This window comes from Vidua chalybeata, chromosome 6 (assembly GCF_026979565.1).
Source record: "Vidua chalybeata isolate OUT-0048 chromosome 6, bVidCha1 merged haplotype, whole genome shotgun sequence".
Classification (NCBI taxonomy): domain Eukaryota; kingdom Metazoa; phylum Chordata; class Aves; order Passeriformes; family Viduidae; genus Vidua; species Vidua chalybeata.
In genome coordinates this window covers 14,158,658-14,180,388 of record NC_071535.1, presented here as the reverse complement: position 1 = coordinate 14,180,388, position 21,731 = coordinate 14,158,658, and the positions used below count along the sequence as shown (strand labels likewise).

At 40.1% G+C, this 21,731-nt stretch overlaps 1 protein-coding gene across 1 annotated transcript; it reads left to right on the top strand.

The window, feature by feature from the left end:
* Nucleotides 1–553: 553 nt before the first annotated feature.
* On the top strand, nucleotides 554–20,381 carry BDKRB2 (bradykinin receptor B2). Its single transcript, XM_053945793.1, has 2 exons — nucleotides 554–589; nucleotides 17,495–20,381. The coding sequence occupies exon 2, from the start codon at nucleotides 17,497–17,499 to the stop codon at nucleotides 18,637–18,639; it is 1,143 nt and encodes a 380-aa protein (XP_053801768.1). The 5' UTR covers nucleotides 554–589; nucleotides 17,495–17,496; the 3' UTR covers nucleotides 18,640–20,381.
* The last annotated feature ends 1,350 nt before the right edge of the window (nucleotides 20,382–21,731 follow it).

Genomic DNA, 21,731 nt, shown 5'->3' with positions numbered 1-21,731 from the left:
GTGGCATTTGGATTCTGTACTTGTTCTCAGAGTAGTCAGAGAGGAAGAGCAGTGTCTTCCAGAATACAAACAGTAAATTTTTTCCCATGGAAAAAAAGATATCTTAGACTGTAAATGAGATATTTATCTCTTCTGTTTTAAAGATCCAAGTCCTCCAGAAAGCTGGCTTGTTTAGCTCTAACACTAGTAAAATAAAAAATGTTCTTGTCATTACCCCAACCAGGATAAGAGCCGTGTGTTTGTGCGTGCATGCTCATGCACAATTCTGGAAGCTGTTGTACAAACACATGACTGTTTTATACACATACTGGGGAACATCAGTGTCTTAGCTGTGTTTGTGTTGTTTGCCACCCATACTAAAATATCAGTGGTCTCATAATGGATACAGTCCATAAACATTGTTTTTAAAATATAGTATGGGAGAAAATCCAGGAATATGATGTCATCAACAGGGCGATGAGTCTGCTGTGTTCAGGGAGGGGCAGTAAAACCATAAGTTGGACTCATTCATACTAGAGAAGGAGCTGTTCCCAGAGACGTGTTGCACTTCACTCATTTGTATCTGCTCAGTGGTGAATTTTCAGTCAAGGTATGTTTTTTCACTTCTCTTTCATATGAAAAGTTCTTACTATTAAAATTCAGTGTGGTTTGTTGATTCTTGGAAACCACTTATTGAATTCTTAATGTGTTTCTGGTTCAGTGACAAAAGAGCTGTTATTATTATTCCAGAAAAATGGAGGAGAAAAATAATTTTTGCTAATGTGATTTTATAACTTGTTGGGTTTTGCAGAGCTATAATATTTACAGAAAAATGCTTTATTTCAAAGTATCCAGTGTATCAAAGCCACAGGGTACTTCACCTGCTACAAATACTGTCCCATGTACTGGAGGGTAAGGATTTCTTCTATCCAGATAACACTTCATGTCTGTGATCATACCATGGGCACTGTTTCTTTAATCTCACACAAATAATCAGAAAGTACAAGCAACTAACTTTAGTTTTGGCTGAGAGATTACCTACAAAATTGTAGGGAGAAACCAGAGCAAATTTTTTTTTTTCTGTACATACTAATAATTTTTTCTCTGTTTATTATTTTGATTGTAAACTTTGTTGGGCAGGATGTAGAAGTGAATGTGTGTGTACCTTACACTGCTAATCTGTCTCATCTGCACTGATTGAATGGCAAAGGCTAAACCTTTGAAACTTTTACAAAGGAGAAAGCTTTTGGATGGCATTTAAGCTACATTATTAGTTTCTTTTTTAAATCTGTATGGAAATAAAAAAAAAAAACAGTAGCAGCTTGACTTTTAAGGTTCTGATGAATAAAAAGAGCTTAGTTGTGGCATTGTAATTAGAATAACAAAAAAAAAAAAAAACCCAAAGGTTGAAATATATGCTATACTTTTAGCTGTTCATTTTGCATTATTCAGTATCTTAAGCAGCCTTCTTAGTGTAATAATAGCAAATAGCCATAAAGCCAAAAGTGTTCAAATAGTTAACCATTAGAATTCTTGTTTTAATATTTTGTTTGTAATCTTAGAGATGCCATCTCCTAAGATAGGGGTATGCTTTTATCTTGAACAGCTGTACATATTTTCTTAGAATCTAGAAGACAGTTATCTAGGTAAAAGAAATATCTATTTTCACATATGAGTCTCTAAGATTGAAGTATCAGCATATTGAGTAATATGAGTCATATAACTTCTATCTGGTAGTGTGCAATCATTAAGAAAAAAACTAAGAGAAGTGTCTTAACACTCCAGGTTCATTTATAGACTTCCAAATATATTTGTCTTGTTTTCAGTGTGAATAGTGAAAACACAAACAGAAGGGATAAATACACCCAAGTTAATAAAGACATTGGAATAGCAGATCAGAGACACCTCCAGAAAATCTTTGCCAGGTTTTCCATTGGGCCCCCGAGTACATGCGAGAACAAGATTAATTGAGTTAGTCAGTGTTACCTGAACATTTTGTACCGACAATGTAACAAAAGAACCTCCTTTCCTACTGAGTTAGAGCTTCCTGAAATAAGCATCCCATCCTTGCACAGGAAAACAGCTTTAAAAATTCTTGTAGCTATTTAATATTTCAAGCATTTTCCTAGGCAGAAAACAATAGGAATTTGAGTGAATTTTAGGACATTCATTATGAAGACCCTAAAATTTATTGTTTAAGAATGGCCAGTGTTTTATAATCTATTTTTCATTAAAAGAAGGGTGTAAAAATCTCTTAGGCACTCAAATTCCTCTGTTTTTAAAGTCACAGTAGGAAAAAAAAATCATATCACAAGTCTAGGAACACTTATCAGAGAACAGAGCTTTGCTTTCAAAACAAATTCCCTCTCAGTAATTAAATCAACCGCAAAAGTACACCTGAACCCATTAGCAATGCTAATCAGTGTAAAGTTAAAAAAAAAAAAAAAAAAAAAAGAGAAAAATGCCATTTAGCCAAAACATCCACTTTTCTTCAAAATTATTCATAAGCCTTTTTCTCTTGTCACTCGCAGTTTTTTAAACCTCCCTCTCAAGCACTCCATACAGATGAGTTCTCCCCCACCTCGTCAAAAGGCTTATCTTCCTTCCTTCCTTCTTGCATTTAGCACCCTTCACCCATGGAGATGGAAAGTTCTGCCTGTGCCTGGCTGACACCCAGCTGTAAAGGAGCAGGGTACTTCAAAGTGGAGACGAGAGCTGTTCTTTGCCAGCCCTTTCTGGGCTTTGGTAACATGTAGCTGCTAAGGAATCACGCCCTGGAGCGGCCTTTGGGCGCTGACTCCCAAACGGGAGGCAGGCGCATGGCTGAGCCAGCTCCTGCCCTCGGCTGGGTGCCCCGAGCAGGGCAGAGGGAGGAGAGGACATCCCGGTCCTGGGCCAGCCCCGAGACAGGCTCAGCCGCAGGGGGAAAGCACAGAGGATGAGAGCAGTACTTTTAATTTGGGCCCCGCAGGTTGGCTTCACACAGATCGAGCTGGAACTGCTTGTGATCACCACAGTGGTGACGCCTCGTTTACTTAGAAGTAAAGCTAATGAACTGGGACTCAGAGACTCTGCTCATGGTCCAACAGCCCGCGTAGGAGTTAAATATTGGAGAATAGGCACAAATGGGATATAGACCAGAGAAACACAAGGAGCAAAGTTGTCAGCTGAAAGCATTTATCTTCAGTCTGATGATAGGCAAGTCCAAAGCATGCAGACACTATGGTAAAGCTGCTGTATAAAACTTTACCAAAATACTTCAGAACTTTTGGTGTTCTCTGAAAGGGTGTATTTGACTTACTTTTGCTGCTGTGGTATATTTAAGTCCCCTACATGTTAACTCCTCAACTTGATTCAGCAGGGTTGGGTTGGTTTATGTGACCCTTGCAAACAAATCTGATCATCCAGGTTTGCAGATTCAGTAGCTTTGCACACCAAGGCATGCCAGAATGGTGATGGTATTGCAAAGACACAGTTCAGACTATGGTTAATTTGCAGAGAAGGGAGCTGTCAAAATGCAGAAATCCATTTTTCTCATTCATTTTATCTGAGATTACAGTTAAATGCCACCAAAAAGTGAGTGATCCATGGCAGAGAACCAGGTCTTTTTAGCAGGATTTATGCATGCATGCCCAGAGGCAGAACTGGTCATAGATGCTTTTCCTCCTGCAGTGCTCCTGCCTTAGCGGAAAGGAATAAGCCCTTTGGAACCACACCCCAGTGTGGAGGTGTTCTGTCCCTTTGCCATGGTTGTAAGATTTCCCATCAGCTGTCTGACTGACTGGAGGGCTGCTGCTCTGAAGTGTCATGGGTTACCAAAGAAGGACAGCAGGTCCCTCCACCCACACACATGGAGCATAGCAATGTGCCCCTTTCCTGATGTGAAGAATAAACTCCCTACAAGTAGTGGGGAAGGCCAACAAACCGGAAGTGTTTCAGGTATCCTGAGCATTTTTATGAAAAGCAACTGTTCAGCCTTCATAATTCAAAGTTGGGACCTAATCCTTAAACAAGTAAGTAGGACAACAGAAATATTGTAGTACTTGTTGCTAGATTTTGGCTCAGCTCTGCATGCACCTCTCACCTCATTCTCCAGCAACCTTTCCCTATAATGTCATATTCTACACCCTGCATTATATTTGGATTCTGCTTAGATTAGAAGCTCCTTGAGGCACAGCCAGTCCCTGTGCTTGCAAGACTTTTGCACACTGATTATTCCCAAAGCCTCTGGCCATCAGTGTAACACAGACACTATGGCAGCGTCTCCAGAGCTGTGCTCCTGCTCCTACCTGCTAGACAGCAGCAAACAGCTCACCAAGAAAACAAGCAGATGGAGGCAGAGAAAAAAGAGATACAAGTAACTACACAGGCTAGATCTTCAGCTGGACTGAATGCTTGCCGTGCCCCCCAAATCAGCATCAGCAGAGTAATGACAGAAGATAAGGTCTGATGGATACATCAGCAGATCTGAGCGACTTGCTCACTGGTAGCCTGCTTAACAAACACCATTGACACATCCTCTTGCCCTGGCCTCAGTCTCCAGAGGGAAAGGTCTGTGAAAGGCTGATTGTCCTAGCTGTGAAATTAGGAGATTACAAAGAAATGTATGTCATTTGTGTTCCTTTACCATCACAACAGACAAACCCAGCTCTGGGACACGTAATATGCTCCAAGTCAAATTCTAGCCTTTGTAACTATACAGCCTCAGTTCAACACTGAATTCAGACAATGGATCTTACAATCAGCCTAGTGTCATCAGGTTTTTTCTCATAACAGTCTCATCTCTGTCTGATATCTGAGCTCAAGGATGAATTTTTCTTTCTTTTATTTCTTCAGATTGAGTCATCTAACACAAACCCACCTGACACTGTTTGTACTCTGGGGAGCCTTCCCACGTGCTCCTCATGCAGAATCCTGTTTTACCTGTTCAAGACCAGCTTGCAGATGGCTGTTCACCTTGGCATCACCTAGAAAAGTTTCCTGGGCCTGGTCCTACTAGTGCTGGGAGTGCACACGAGCCACTTTCTCCCTGAGTAAACACAAAAGACCAGGCACAAGGCGTGAGGCACTGAAGGTGACCAAAAAGTGTCTGCTTTGTGGAAATTCTCTCTCCTCTCTCTATAGACACTCACAAATACATATTTAGAATTATGACAATTTTGTCGGGGAAGCAAAATACATGTTCATTTTCATATTTGTGCAGCCCTGTCCTACCCACTGCTAGCGGATGATCCTACATGGATGGAACCTCCATAACTTTCCTCCCAGATATTTTACATTGCACAAAACAACCATCAAATATTTTCATCAGACATGTCTGATGTGTGCATCTATTAGGATCAAGACACTAGTTGCATTTTTTAATTTATTTTCCTTTTCCTGGGCAAGGATCTTTTTTTCTACTCTCAGTTAATGCCAGAATTTCTAAGTCATGAGGAACTGGGACTATCCCTCATGGGCAGATAAGTAACCAAAAGCAGTTATCTCCTTCCAAGCCTGTAATCTGTGTCAAGATTTGCAGTTAATAGCAAATTCAAATAAGACAAAAAATTTGGAATCGCTATTTACCAGAACAAAGGAACCACTTTAAAACTTAAGAGCTTTCTCCATAGCTGTATTTTTTTCTTCTTCTCTGCAAGTTGCAAGTTCATTTTCAAAATGATACTAGTGCAATCTGACTAAAGCAGTCATAATGAATCAGACATGAATGCAGTTCATTAATGAATGGCTGGGATATTGGCATCAGAAAATTTAGTTTATAACATAATACATTTTTTAAAAAACAGCATGTGGAGGCAGGTCACTTTAGACAACTCACCTTCTGATTATATCTTTCCTCTGAAAAACTTATCTTTTTTTTTTCTTTAGAACAGTCATAGCTCATAAATTCCAGTCAGCTGGGTCAGCAAAAGGGACATTTCCCAGAAGTAGAAGGAAGTAGAAGTATCAAAGTGGAATCAGTTTTGTGTAAGTGTTTCCTGCAATGCTTTGGGAACAGTCTTTTTTGGAAATGTAAGACAACAATTCATTTTCTTCTACAGAAGAAATATATGTAGAAATATTTGTAGACTACAATAGATGTAATCTACAAACTGGCATTTAAATCATGCTACAGCTCATAACTGTAAATATGGCACATCTGGAGTTTCAGTCTTCTACTCTTTGCCTCATGTATTTCTATAGACAGGTTAAATAGTTTCCACTGCACACTTGTCTCTAGTTTCAAAAAAGAGTTCAATGTAATATATTGATAAAGTTTGCCTTAGAATAAATGTACTCTGGTCAAATAACTTCAAAAAATCAAAGAAAAGTTTAAACAAAAGAATCAAAGAAATTCAGATTTTGCACTATTTTGAAGCTGGGTAAAATATGGATCCAAATTGTGTAAATACCTAAGTTTTCTAACATTTTAAATGAAATTCCCAGATGAAGCTCCCATAAGCCTGATATATACCCAACTTAGGCAAGAATCCTTATTCATTATTTGGTTTGGAACTCTTTACCCTCTTGGGAAATTAAACCCCTCTTTTTCCCTTCTTTCCTTTCTTCCATTTCAATGTTTATGTTTATCCTTTTTCATCCTTCCTTCCTTCCCAACAGCAGCACTTCTCCTTTGCTTCCTTTAGCAGCGTTATGTTCCCTTCCAGAGCTCACATCCACTCATTTCCCCTTCGCCTGTTCCTGCCCTGACATCCTGCCGTGAGCCTCTGCTGCCTGCTGCAGAGAACTGTCGCTCACAATTCTGCACAGAGCTTTCTCTTCTACAGCGCTGACAAAAGTGATGGGTCACAAGGTCAACAGTGGCGTGGCTAACTTAAGTCAGGATATTTTTCAAAAAAATCAACAAAGCTAGTCAGAAGACAACATTTCTGTTCCAGAGAAAAATTGGTGAAGGGTCTTGACATTTTTAACAAAAGCAAGAAAACAAACCACAGAAGAAATGCACACACAGGGGATAAATCTGCCTGGGAATGGGGAGCACTGATAAGGGATTTTGAAAGAGGCATCTTCCTTCTTAAGCAAGTGCCTGAAGGATAAACTGTAGTGAATTGCGGTCTTGCAGTCTCTGTTTGGTTTTTTTGTTGTTGTTGTTGTTGGTTTTTTTTTTTGTTTGTTTGTTTGTTTGTTTTGGAACTACTCCACTTTGTGGAGATATTAAACTCTTAGTTGGCCAGAGAGAGCAAGAGTGGATTTGGATCACCTGCTAAACTGTAAGCAGTCAGTACATCTTGTCCTTTGTTCAAATAAGAAATGACATCTTTAGAACATTTTCTGTTATATTACCCAAATCTTTTGTGAAAAATCTTTCTTTTAAAATCAGTTTCTTCAGAAATGTTCTGTTTTGATAGTCATTTTAATAGGAAAAGAAAATTCTCCTTCTCCAACACTTTAAAATGTATCTCCTACATAGGTGTAGTAATATGTGAGTTTAAGGTACCAGAAAACATGATCCACCAACTGTAGCAGAGCAGAGGGCCAGAACCCCCTCCCTCACCCTGCTGCCCACTCAGCTTTGGATGCAGTCCAGAACACATTTGACTTTCTGGGCTGCAGGTGAACATTGCTGGCTCACATCCAACCTCTCATCCACCAGAACCCCAAGTCCTCCTTGGCAGGGCTGCTCTCCATCCCAGCTTCCGTTGGTATCAGGGATTGCCCCAGCCCAGGGGCAGCAGCTTGCACTTGGCTTGTTGAACCTCCTGAAGTTTGTGTAGGCTCACCTCTCAAGCATCCCTTCCCTCTGGGTGGAATTCCTTCCCTCTGGAAGGCATCCCTTCCCTCCAGTGTGTCAGCCACCTGCATCACACAACTTGGGTCACTGGCAAACTTGCTGAGGGTGCACTTGATCCCCTGCCCGTGCCAAAGACAAAGATATTAAACTTTATCTTTTTGTTAGCTTTGGGTACAATAGTCTTTGAAGGAGCTGTGCCATATACTAAGGGAATCTGTCTCTCTAACTAGTTACCCTGTATTTTTTTGCTGGGTCTGACATTCTGGAAAGAGCATATAGGACATTTCTTTGTGAACACCAGTGCTCAGAATCCATATATGCAGAGTGAAAAACAAACGGTCTGCACCAGGTTCCAGCAGGGCTCTGTCATTTCCTGTTGCTAACAAAGACATAACAATAAATTAATACACAATTTAATTTCAACACTGGCAAAGCATAAAAAGGCAAAATTAAAAAATGGTAATCCAGACACTGATTGTTGTAAATCAGCATTGTAAATAATACTACTTCTTAGCTGGAGAAGTGTCCTGAACCTTCTAGATCTCTCAGTGTTGAAAGTCATATCCATGTTTGTACAGTTCAATCACCAAATCCCTATCAGCATGTATTTGAACACGTAAGTTCTAATAGAGATAGGGTCTATTCCCATTAAAGAATTGTTGTCATTAGAGTTCCCCTGCATCTGCAGAAGAAAAATAGGCTCCATTTGGATTATATCTAATTTTCATCTGCTGTTACTATCAAGATAATTGCCATACAGTTTGAAGTTCACTATATGTGAATTACATACCATTTCTAACAGGTACATCTGTTTTTGAGCTTTTCTCTACAACATATAGAGTATGGGGATTTCTAACTTAGCTATCTGAAAACTGACCTCTTTCCCTTTGCAAATAGTTAATGTACTGGCAAAGTGAGGAGCAGATACACGAAAATAATATGAAATGACTGTCCCAGCTGCCCAAGAAACAACAACGTAGGAGGATGTGTTTGACCTAGGAAGGACAAGGCAAAATGGCTTTCTGAAGTTTATCATTTAAGAACTGAAGCACGCTATAGACTATGCCTTTCCTTGAGAAGGGAACTCGCCGCTGCTTGCGCTGCCACACTCTGATTTTTAAAAGAATATGAAATTTAAAATAAACAAACAAAACCCTCAAATTCTTTAATAAAGACAACCTGTCATTTAGACAATGAGTATCATGTCACATCTATGTTGCTTCCATGACACAAATCAGCGATGCTAGGGACCATTCCCTGTGATGATCCACAAGAAAACCTATTCAGGATGTTGAAATCTGAGTTTTTAGTTTAGTGTAGCTGTTGTCAGAAGTTCTAAATTAAATTAGGACCACTTTCAGAAACCCATGAATTAGAGGTGCTAACCTGAACAAATTGGGTAAATATAATCTCTTCTGAATTTCACCTGTTCAAAATTAAAGCTGTAATTTCACCTAAGCATTATATAGTTATAGTTAGATACTTTCTAGACTGTTCTGTTGTCAGAGCCTGAAGTGTTGTTTGGAAACTGCGCTGTTACTCAGCAAAGCCGTCCATTTCACCCTGTGGTGAAAGGGATTGAGAAAACACAAGGCATTATTACTGAATTACAGGGAGGACAGATTCTGCCTGTGATGCCTTCTGTGCTAAGGACTCCACTGCTTGCACAGAGCCATCAGTATGTGGCTCAGCAATGGTCTCCATTGAGCAGCTGTGACTCAAACATGTCCAGCTGTTGGCAGGGATGACAGTGTAGCTGCAAATGTGGTTTTCAGATATAATGTGACAGGTTAAAATGTCTTTTATGTTTTGCTAATTACAGCAGAGTGAAATCATCAGTTACCTGCCTGATAAGAAATGAGGAAAGCATTAGTTGTCAAAGAAATCATTATTAGACTTTGTGACAACAGCCAGTCAGCCACATATACTGTGAGCTTCTTTGGGAGCTTTTTGCTGTTGGAGACAGTTGGGCTTTCCTCAAAGGCCACACCTGTGACAGACAGTGGTGAAAATGTGCACGAAATGCTGCGTTATTGCAAATACATAACAACAGCATAAATATTATAGTGGCTGGAGGCACTCAAGATAGCAAATCTCTTCTTTTTCCTAAATGGCTTCCAAAATGTCCTCAAGGTGCTAGAAGTAAAGTGCTTTCAGGGCACAGAGCCAGTTCATATGAAAGGCAAATCTCTCCATTAAATATTTAAAGCTCAGAGGGACCAATACTGAAAAATATTATTAAGCCATTAGACCTTCACATTTTATATAGTTATGAGAACCTAATGCTGTTACCCAGGGAAAAGAGCAGTATTTCAATTGCTAAGAAAAAGGTGTGGCTAAACTGAGCTGAAGAGGTCTGGTGGGAATAATGCATCAAAGAGAAAAAGCTTTAAAGGACATCCACATGCACATCAGGGAGGGAGCCTCGAGTGGAGGTTTGTGCCCTGCTGAACAGCTCTTCTGTGACTCCACTACAGCAAGGCAAGTAAAAGAGCATCACTAATATTCTTGGGGAACTGATATGCTTCAGGACTTACAGCCTTTCCTTCTTACCATTTCACCTCTGAGACTTTTCTAATATTGTCTACTACTCTCTGTAGGATATTCCTATTGTTCTCTGTAATGAAGATATCAAGCAGTTTATGTCACTGGCATGGTTCATTGGTGTTCTCCTGTCTTTCATACTGAGATCAAGACTGTAACTAAACTAGATGAACCCCAAGACCAGTTTTAGGCATGGCTCAGCTCCTCCGGCCCATGTCCCAAAAGCTGTCATCAGCCAGGTGAAAATTCTCCTTTTTGTTTTCCAGTTTAGCTGGTTTTGGCCTGGTTCTTGCAATAGGTTTGAGCTTTCCTGGCTTTCAGGAAAGACTGTTTTCTAAAGCAGGAAATTCTCACTTTAAGAAATAAATATAATCTAAGTGCACAACCTACTCTTGATACGATCACTAGCATTTCATTTCTTTATCACTGGATACCTTAGCTATTCACTGGGCTCAGGGTATTGTCTGCCATTTGAGAGGCACATTGTATTCTTTGATACCATCAGACCTGCCATTTCACATGGTATCCTGCAATGGATATTAAATTTGTCTCACAATGCTAGTGTGTTAAGCACTTAATTTTTTAGTGGTGATGGGGTACAGCAGTCTCTTGTCTACACTACAGAATTCTTGCAGTGCCTGCAGAGCTCAGGGGAGTAGATACAACCACCTTTGCCATTGTTCCAACTTGGTAAATCTACATGTCATATTATAAAACTCAGGAAGTTTATAGTCCCTTATTTGTCTTTGTACTTCACTTAATTTGTGCAAGCTTTGTAGTCAGACACCTTGAGTGCGAGAGTCAGTCTTAAGGAACATGCAAGATTTCTGCCCAGGACAAGATAGGGCTTCCCAGCACTTACTGACACCCAACAGGGAGCCCTGTGAGGTTCCTAGGGCCAAGGCTTGTTGCTTTCACTCCAAGCACTGCTTTGGCTGCTTCTCTCACTGTACAAACGTGCAGCTTGGCTTGCAATACAGTTCAGCCAGGGGTGATATTATCAAGCTAGGCAGTGAACCAGCTAGGAACAGGAATAAATTATGCTAATATATATGTCATCTTCTCAAGCATAAACTCTGCAAACCTTAAAAATGTAAGCAAAGCACAATCTAATCATGGCTCCTGTTCACAAGAGGCTTCCAGCTAACAATAGAAAATACAAAATATCATTTTGACCAAATATGAAAATCAAGTAAACAAAACCCAAAAGATCACAAGTCAGACATGGTTGCAGACCTTAAGCTCAGTGTTATGCTCAGAGCTTTCTGAAAGAAAATGCTAACTACAAATTTCAAGATAGCAGTATGCAAAAGTAGGCTGATCCAATATCACATACATTAAAAAACACAGAGAACTGATAAGACTCGGTGTCAGAAGCATGATAAACACATGCATCAGCCTGACAGGGCTCACCCTATCTCTGAAAGAGCAGACATAACCTGTCACTCCCCTAGCCCTAACCTGAGCTCTAGGTGTGGGCTGAATCTTATCCCATGCATGGTTCCCATGAAAATGTTCTCAAGCATGAGTTCATGTGGATGACTGCTCTTCATTCCTGCAGTGCTTTTGCAGTCCCACTCCTACTGCAGCTCCTAGATTTCTCACTCTCCTGACACTAACCTAAATGCTAGTTGTTGGCTGAGCTCTGGACAATGACCACTCATGGTTAACCTTACCTGTTCTTCTATGGGAAATGCCAAAAGAAACAAACCAAAATAACCTGCCATCCTTGTAGAGTGAGCTTGTGGTCAGTTTTCTCCTGTTTGAATATTTTCTTCTCAGTTGTCAAAATATTTTGAGCAAACACAGTACAATACACAGAAAAAGTGTAGATCCAGCTGTGGCGTGTTGTGTAAGATTTATGTGCTTTGCTGTTAGAGTCAGAAAGTTATCATCTTGGTTCAGGGACATCAGGCCATGGAGCCACATGTTTTAGAACATGTTTCAGAGATGCTACAAGAGTGATATAATTTTACCTTCCAGTATTCATCCAGCTAAAGATACAAAGCCAACCCATTTTGAAGCCAAAGAGAGGGGTATGAGCAGTCCCAGTGGGCTTGGATTAGGTGGAAACAAAAGTCTCTGTGAACTGGGGGTAGATGACAAAGGTGATTTTTTTCAGGAGTAAAGGTTGCAAGGAGACCAGGTTGAAATAGAAGGTTTGAAAATAAACCTTATGGAGAAGGTATAGAATTTATAAACAGTGTGGGTTGCCTGTATTTTTGTTGATACTAAATTCTGAATGCAAGGGTCCACCACTGAAGCTCAACCTTCCAGCATACCTTTGGCTTCTTGCTGAGCAATGCATCTGCTTATGCCATCCCATCACATGTGCTTCAGGCCTGCTAGACCTGTCAGTATGGCTAGAGGAGAAATTATGCATTGAGATTGTTTTGTTATAATCTATTACTAAACAAAAATCTCCTGTTCCTCACAAACAGACATTGTCATGGAAGCAAATCCTCCAAAGCTGTTAAAATTAAACTTCTCTCTCTCCTTGACCAGCAAATACCTGTGTGATGGTCACAAATTAGGCAGTTTAGAGGACATCACTACAGCCCCCTAACAACTCACAGTGTTTATCAGGTTTACACTCCAAGCTCCTGAGGACAGCAGTGGTACTTACATGGATACTCAGCAGGATTTCCAGGCTTCCTTGCACAGACCACACTGCAGAAGACTCCCTTACCTACAGCAGTTTTTGAACTCCTGCTCTTTCCCGTTTCAGTCACAGCAGATCTGTCAGGCAAATACCCTTTTTCCTCTCTTGGCTCTGGCAGCTCCTGTGTTACATTGACTGTAGCTTTTATATTAGTGTGAAGAAGCAAGGCTGCCTGGCAAATAGGCACCACCAGGGGACACTTGGCTGCCCAAGCTGGGCTCAGAGACGTTCAGGAGGACAAACTCATGCAAAAAAAAAAAAAAAAAAAAAAAAAAACAAAGTGTCAAGGCAGGCTGGGCTCTGCAGAGAAACAGAGAGCCAGAGGAGAGGCCGGGGCAGCCCTCGCTCTTTCTTTCTGCAGCTAATACATCTTCTAAAATCTGAGCATGCCAGAAGTCAGCCAGTGCCTTTCAGTTTGCAGCCACTCATTCAAACCCATATTTTTGCTCCCTGCTTTTCCTCTTCTCTGTGCCACTGACCCCCTGCTGTACATGGAGCTCTATGCATGTGTAGCAAGCCAGCTGTTTGTCTCTGAAAACACTTTTGGCTGACAGCACTTAAAACAAACTAGGTAATTTTGTAAAATTCTGCTAGGGATGCTACAGTCTGGGTGTCATACCTATCCTTCACACGGTCTTGCTAAGAAATCCCTGAAATAAATGGAAAATAAGGCTGCTTTCTAGGCAACTTTTATCATGGATGATCATCAGAGAAATTCCTCATATGGAGAAGACTAGTGAGGCCTTGAGCCCACTGTCCTTTGTCCTTGCAAATTAGACTGTGTAGGAAAACATCCTACACTGTGTACCTATGCTATTTAAATTCTGTCTTTTGTTCCAGCAAACAACATAATAGCAGTTAACATCATAACAGCATTTATCTGTTTCAGGCTCCACATCTTCTCTCTGAGGACTAAATTTAGCAAGGTTAATATTACAACAATCTCAGAATATACTAATTACAAATTTCACACCTTGTTTCTGCAAAACATGTAATCAGCAAATTCACAACAGCTGTAAAATATGTTACAACGTCTCTCTCTTACTCCCACGGAGTAGATTAGTGCAGGTGACATTGAAATAACCTGAACTCATTACACATTTCAGAACTTGTCCTTGTATGAGACATGACTAAGACCATCATGAGACATTTAGTTATTCACTGTATGAAAATACAGTGCACAGCATAATATAAGGAAAAATTAACACCAGTGGCAATGCTAATAGAGTCATGAGTTCAGTAGCTGTAGACCTTCATCCAGACCCAAAAGAGATGGTGAAAAACATTCACCTGAAGCAGCATATCCCATCTGGGGAGTAAAGCTGTGCCAGAGCTTGCATCAACCAGTAGCAGCATTAACTGAATTCTGACCTTTTTCCCCCTATCCTTCTATTCCTTAGCTCATATCTCTTGATCCTAAGAGGACTTTTTGTTCCAATTCAACATATTCCCCTCCTTTTCTTTCAAGAACTTCTGTAGGCCCCAGCACGTATTGCTGTAACATGGAGATTTTCCCTCCACATTCTAGGATTAACCACTCTGCTGCACTCCAGGTGCTATCCTTGGCTTGCTGATTAACCCATGCCTGTCTTCTGGCATGCTCCCTCCAGTGCTGTCTGTGTGGGTCAGTCCTTGAACAGCAGGACATCCCAGGAGTTTGGCAGGAGACCCCAAGGTGCCCTGGTGACTGCCCAGCCCTGAGTTTCAGGCTATGGCAATGGTGACCACCACGTTTTTGGAGCCTTCTCCACCTGCCTGTAAAGACAATCCAACAGTTGATCAACCCCCTCTTCCCAGTCCCTCTGCAAGGGTTCCTCGTTTGCAGCATTGGCAGGATCTTGCCAATAGCCAAATACTCATGAGCCAACCCCAGAGTCCTCCTGCCTTGGTGAGGGCGGTGACTGCAAGAGGCACAGGGCTGGTTGCCACCAACACTTCCAGCCCATGACTGCCTCCCACACAGGGCACCCTGAAACGCCCTCCATCAAAACTTGGTCATTTGTTCCCAATGCTAGTAAAAAAAAACTCCAGAACATGAGATAATGACTGACAGTGGGTTTTATAGACTGCCAAGGAGGAGGTAACTCACAACAGGATGTGAACTCCATCGGGTTCAAATTTAGCCCTCAGAGGGGTCCCTCAGAATCAGTAATGATGGATTACTTCAGCTGGGCAGTATTTCAATCAAGACTGCCACATGAAATCTTATTGAAAGTCCCTGCTGAGATATGAGGCTTGTCTTGCATTGCACAAAAAATATTTGTAGAGAATGTGTGAAAGGATCACATTTATTTTCACCAAAATATGACAAGAAAACAGCAAATCACTGCCTTCCGTAAGCTGTGGCTTTGTCAATCATAATTTATTCAGCAATCACATACTTTAAATGAGTCTCCTGTGCAATATAGAATAGCATCAAGCACATAATTTTAACCCTAAACATTAGGGCTTGTAAATTGATAATTAGCACATTTTACCTTGTTCACTCCCCCATTTCTAGCAATGCATTATGGAAGGACTTGAGCTAAGGACCAAGGAGACAGGTTGCCAGAAGCCCCATGTCAGGGACTTGGTGACATCCTAACTAGTCCCTTCACACTGTTCCTTGACCACAGTAATATGATGTAACTAACTTATTTTAAAGTAGTCTAGGTCTTTCCCTTCTAAAACCAAAATTTGAAAGAGATTAATTGTAGAGAAAATACAGATAAATCAATATGTAGTTTTGGAGCTGCTATTTGCTGTAAATTAAATTCTGTAAATTAATATAATGAAGGAAACTACCAGGAAAAGCCAACACAACCTTTATGACCACTCTCTGAATTATTAATGCTCATCTCATTAAAAATGTGCATACATCCAACCTCAAAGTGTAAAATAATGCACTTTTTTTTTTCCTGCTGGTTTACAGCCTACTACCAACAGAAGAAACAGTTTCTGATAATTGCATCAGGCAACAGAACCTCTCTATTCTCAGATGACCTCTTGTTGGCCATCCATTAGTATTGCACTTCCTATGTGTTTTTACAGTGAAAAGTGCCAGCACAGAAAGAAAGGGAGACTTGAAACTGCTGTTTGACAATTTGTGGGTGACAGCTCTCACATCCACACAAGCTGGGCTTTGAGTTGTTTAAGTGCTACAGTGTTTCATTAACACAAAGTACACAAAATATGGCAATCATTTTTCATAAATTCTGCAACAAATAGCCAAATTTCTGTATGCATATTAAGAACTGATACTTACCAGCTAACAGTCCTAGCAACCAGAAAACAAGTGAGAACCCTAATCCTTTCAGGAATTGCAAGTGTGTCCCTTTTCACTGCCAAGTTACCAGTTGAATAAGACAAATGTCTTAATTAAAAATACATTTGAAAATCTTCCAATCAAATAATAATATAAACAGTGGTTATTATAAAGACCTGAAAAAAGACAAACAGTATTTCTGTCACTCAGTCCAGAGAATTATATATACAGATCTGGGAAGCCAATCCTGCATTTGAATAATATCTCAGCATTCATTATCCAATAATACAACAACAAGAAAACACAGTTAACATTTTATCAGTAGTGAATGATGCTGCACACTCAACTTCTGTTTGATTCTAGTAACATTTAAGTACACATCTGACATTTCTGCCTGTAAATAGCTCCCTGTATGATCCCAGGCTGTTCTGATCTGTAAAATGTTTACAGTGTTCTGATTTTCAGACTGTGCTCTTGCACCCAAGCTGGCTGACTGCAGACAGGTCCTGACTTATAGGATGGCCACTGTCTCTACCAGATTGCCAACCCACCGACTGTGCACCTCTTAAAACTCAGCTTCCTCATGGAGGTTGTACCATTTATCTCTACAGAGACTTGGCTGCAGAAAGAGACTGTAACACAGAGACAGAAATGCCCAGACAATTTCAGTGAGAAGCTGAGAAAGGCAAGCTGCTGGCAAGCACTGATCCCTCAGTGTTCTCAATGCAAACTAGAGCTGCAAACTAAGTGTCTGTTTATTGTACAGTATAACATTTGGGAAAATATATGGTGTTCCTTGGGGAGGAAGCACCACTGAATTCCACTCAATTCTTGCTCTCCCTCACCCACAGGGGAGGGTGTAAAATGTTGCAGGATGTGACACAGAACTAGCAGCTTTACCATGAGCAACCTGAGGCACAAGGTACATCTGTACTTTAGGAGACCATGGCTAATGAAATAAAAAGATAAGAAGACAAACTAATGATGAACATCCTCAAAGAATTAACAAAGACTTGCTGAAGCTCAGTTCTAGAGAATAAAGGCTTCTAAACATTCTCTTCAGTTAACTCATTCATAACAATATCTGTTGTTGCTACATCCCCTCTGTTTTACTTGCCTAAAATTGGTCCAGGCAGTCCATAGCAATGCAGTCTGTAAAACATTCTACAGACACACCCAGTGTCTATGAGAAGCAACCCAGGGAGCTGTAAGCCTGTTCAAAAGCTATGCTTCAAGGACATTAGGAAAAGCAAAAGACATCTTTTCTTATTGTGCCTTTTGCAGCAATGAGCTAGATCTAGCAATCTCATGTCACCTATTTTTCTCTTCACAGAAATGGTTTCCATCACAACTGAAAATGTTACGCAGCTGTACAACATGACCACCCAGGAGCTTACAGTCAGTCCAGAATATTTCCACAATAATTCAGGAGTGCATCAGATAGATCAATATGAATGTGTTAGTGCAGATGTGTGGAAATGGCTACAGGATTTTCAGCCTGGATTTCTCTGGTTTATATTTATTCTGGGATCAATAGAAAATTCCTTTGTGCTCACCGTCATGTGTTTCCACAAGAGTAGCTGCACAGTGGCTGAAATTTACCTAGCAAACATGGCATTTGCTGATCTAATGTTGGTCTGTACTTTACCTTTCTGGGCCATTAATATTTCTAATAATTTTCATTGGCCTTTTGGCCAGTTTCTCTGTAAAGCCATCAACATTATGAGTTACATGAACTTATATTCTAGCATTTATTTCCTGACACTAGTGAGCATTGATCGCTACCTGGCCTTGGTGAAAACCATGTCCCTTGGGCGGATGAGACGAACCGTCTGTGCCAAATGGAATTGTTTTGTGATTTGGACATGTGCACTGCTCATGTGTTCACCCACAATGGTGTTTCGAAATCTGCGTTATTTTAAAGAGTACAACATCACAGCCTGTGTTCTTCTTTACCCAGCTAGCTACTGGGAGCCCACAAACAACTGCTTGCTCAATGTTGTGGGGTTTGTGATCCCATTTTGTGTAATTACCTATTGCACTGTGCAAATCATCAAAGCCTTACGAAGCAGTGAGCTACGAAAAATGAAGGTAGTCCAGACAGAGAGGAGAGCCACCATGCTAATCTATGCTGTGCTCCTGCTGTTCATCATTTGCTGGCTTCCATTCCAGATCAGCACAGTCATCGACACAATCCGTTACTTCTCACCCACTCTCAAATGCCTGGAAGACATCAATGACATACTGACCCAGATAGCCACATACTGCTCCTTTAGCAACAGCTGCCTGAACCCAGTCTTGTATGTGATTGTTGGAAAAAACTTCCAGAAGAAGGCTGTGGAATTCTACAAAGACTTGTTCACAAAGAGGTGCAGAAAATTACAGTCTGTGCAGATCGAAAACTCCCTAGACACTTTAAGAACTTCCATTTCAAGCGAATACACAAGGAAAAAGTCTGTTTTGTCATTACCCCAATAGCATAATTTTAGGAGATCCTTAAAAAAAGAAAGCCTTTTAACATATCATCCTCCACTCATATCCATCTGCTATGGGTCCACAGAGAAAACATGTGGTAGTGTTCATTACATGAGGGAAAAGAGTGGTTTGATCTTAATGGAAATTCCATAAAGAGACCTGCTTCTAATGTTATTGGATGTTTTTCGTGATTGAATCCTATTTTGTAGCTTACTTACATTTTCATGGCTGAATGATACTTGGCACATGTATCACTTGGAATGTTTTTCTAAGGTATACATACAATTCTCCAAACACAGGCCCAGTACAGAAGCAATCGTGCAGCTACATATGGTACCCATAATAGTGTGTTAGATAAGGTTTTTGATCTGGGAGGGGCTTGTATTTGAGTAAGTTCTGTTAAGTGAATCCTGTAGGATGCATTTTTAGATGTGTCCATCTTTTGGGCTTTTAACTTCTCTCTTCAGTCATCTGAAACGATCTGGTGTTTTCATTGACAAGCAGTGCCTTTTTGCACCTGCTCCAGTTAGTGACAGATTTACATGAGCAAGTATGTATGAAAAGTAGCTGAAAAAAAGGTAAAGCAGTAGCAGAAGGGAACCTGCAACCACCTGCATGAAGGTAGTTGAGTTTTCTTCGTAGAAGATTCTTTACCCCTTCTACCGTGGAATGAAAGCATTCACTTACACCTTTTGAGTGAACAAATGCTATTTATATTCATGCTCACACTTCAGCTCAGAGACTCGGGTTTTTAGTATTCACAAAGTATAATTAATGTTATTCAATGGATATATAAAATCTCAGCACAACTGGTATAATCTCACAAACAGAAGAAACTGAGAATACGAAGGAGAGCATCACCTAACTACATTAGAAATCTAACTGAAGATGACAGGGGTCTTGAAAGCTCAAGAGTATTCAAGAATGGCCTTTTCAGATTCTAGTAATACCTACATTTTATTTGTAGAATTACTCTGTGAGATTTTAATACAAGAGACTGTATTTTTGAGCTAAGTTGATTATACACATAAAGAAACTCATAGTGTACTTAATTGTCTGTATGCACTTTAACCTCTAGGAAACTTGATCAAAACTGAGTGGAAGATGATCTAAGATATGCTGAAAGTAACAGTCTTTATTCTTTTCAAAGCACTTAAGGTTACAGCTTCTAAAGCTGTAAGGGAAATGGAGTTTGGTGACATGAGTAAACTCAGATGGCAACTACATGGTCTTTATCCGTCAGAGCTTGAATGGAGCAATAAAGTTCATTTAAGATGGAAAATTTGTATTAAACCTTCAAAAAACTAAACCACAAAATATAAGTGTGCAGATGTGATTTAAAGATTAAGTGATTTAGATCACTGTATATGATTTACAGGCAATTTCCATGGTTTTTCTTTGATAAACCAGTATAATCCTATGTCATAAATACTTCTATTGCTCATCCTTTTTATTGTCTGAAGCAATGGGGACAACTATGATGAAACACTGCAAGGCTTTCTGTTATATCCAGTGTTATCGTACTGTCTCATCCATAAGCATGCTGTTCATGCAAACCTTACACAAAAGGAAATCCATACAGAGGTTATTGAGGCAACAGAAGTTATTTTTGAGTATTTGGTACTGAGAAGTAAAATATAAAAATGTAAATATTACATGAATTTAAATAATGTAAATATATAAGCACTTTTTTTTTGCTATGCAGTAAGCATGTACAAAAGAAAATAAAGTACTTTCAGAAATGAGATTTCCTGGCACTTTCTTCTCTAGCCTGTATCCTGTTACTTAGGAATGATTTGTCAAAAGTTCAACTGTTCCAGATGCTTACTTGGCTCCCCGGTACACCAAAGGAAAGGAACACAATTTTAGCTACTTTGAGATCTTTCTTTTCAGGGCTGAGTGCTGTTGACCACCCTTGGTCCCTTTGGAAGTTTAAATCAGAATTAAGGCAGATAAAGGTACTGAAATATTTCTGGTAGCTTTTCTCTGCCTGCTGATAGATCAAGGTCCTTTGCAGACACCAGCAACAATGGAAAGCCCCTGCAGCAGCTTCTGCACATCACAGAACAGAAGTGTCAGCTCACAAAATGTTTCATTCCCATTTTACTGACTCCTCAGTGTGATGACACGTTTGTGGTATTCACATGCACCATTTATACACACAATAAAAAACCACAAGAAATAAAGTGTAACATCCAAGCTACATCTGACCTACTGACAGTTTCCAGTCACACTTGGCTCAGTTCTGTTCTTACAGAAGCATGACAAAATATGAGAAGGATTTTTGGTAAAATGAGGTCAGACTTTGTCCTGACAATTTCAGAGCTGAAGATGGCAAAGAGTAATCATATCTTTTTATTCTTCTTTATCCTGCCCCTCTTTTACCTCTGCTCCCATCTTCTCTTTTACTGAGGCTGCCACAACTGTTCTCAAGACTTTGGCCATGCAAAGAGCTGACTCCCCATTCAGTCTGACAGCAGTGGGGACCATGGCCAGAGGAATGGCAAGGGTATCAACAGCCAGATGACATTTCTGGCCTTCAGCATTTACAGGCAGGAATTATTCTCATCTCTCCACTCTCTCATTTTTCATGTAGATTATTGTCTTCACTTGAAAAATTAAGAGTTTAAGAGCTGTTACACAAGCCACAGGTGGTCATTGCAGACAGGAGAAAGTGGCTCTTTTTTAGACAGGGTTTCAATGGAGGAGTTGGGATCTCGGTTGAGGTCTCCCAAATCCCTAAGCAGTCTTTAGCCATTAAATCATCTTTCCATTCCATTCAACCTGTATTGGCTCCTTCATATTTTGCTGTTTCAAGCTTTGTAAACTGTAGTTAGTAGGGCTTGATTATTACCACACTGTGGTGGTACCAGCATAATTCTTTGGGAATTGTAAATAACTGCACCAGAGTTTAAGTTCTCCTTAGCAATCTCTATAGTATATATGAAGAAATCCAACAAAGCTGAACAAAGAGTTCAAAAAGGTTATATCAAAGGTTATATCAAAAACCTTCTCTGCTGTTACAGAACAGATGAACAGTTATAGCAGATAATTAGGCTGATTTGCCAAATATTTCAATAAAGAAAATGAAATAA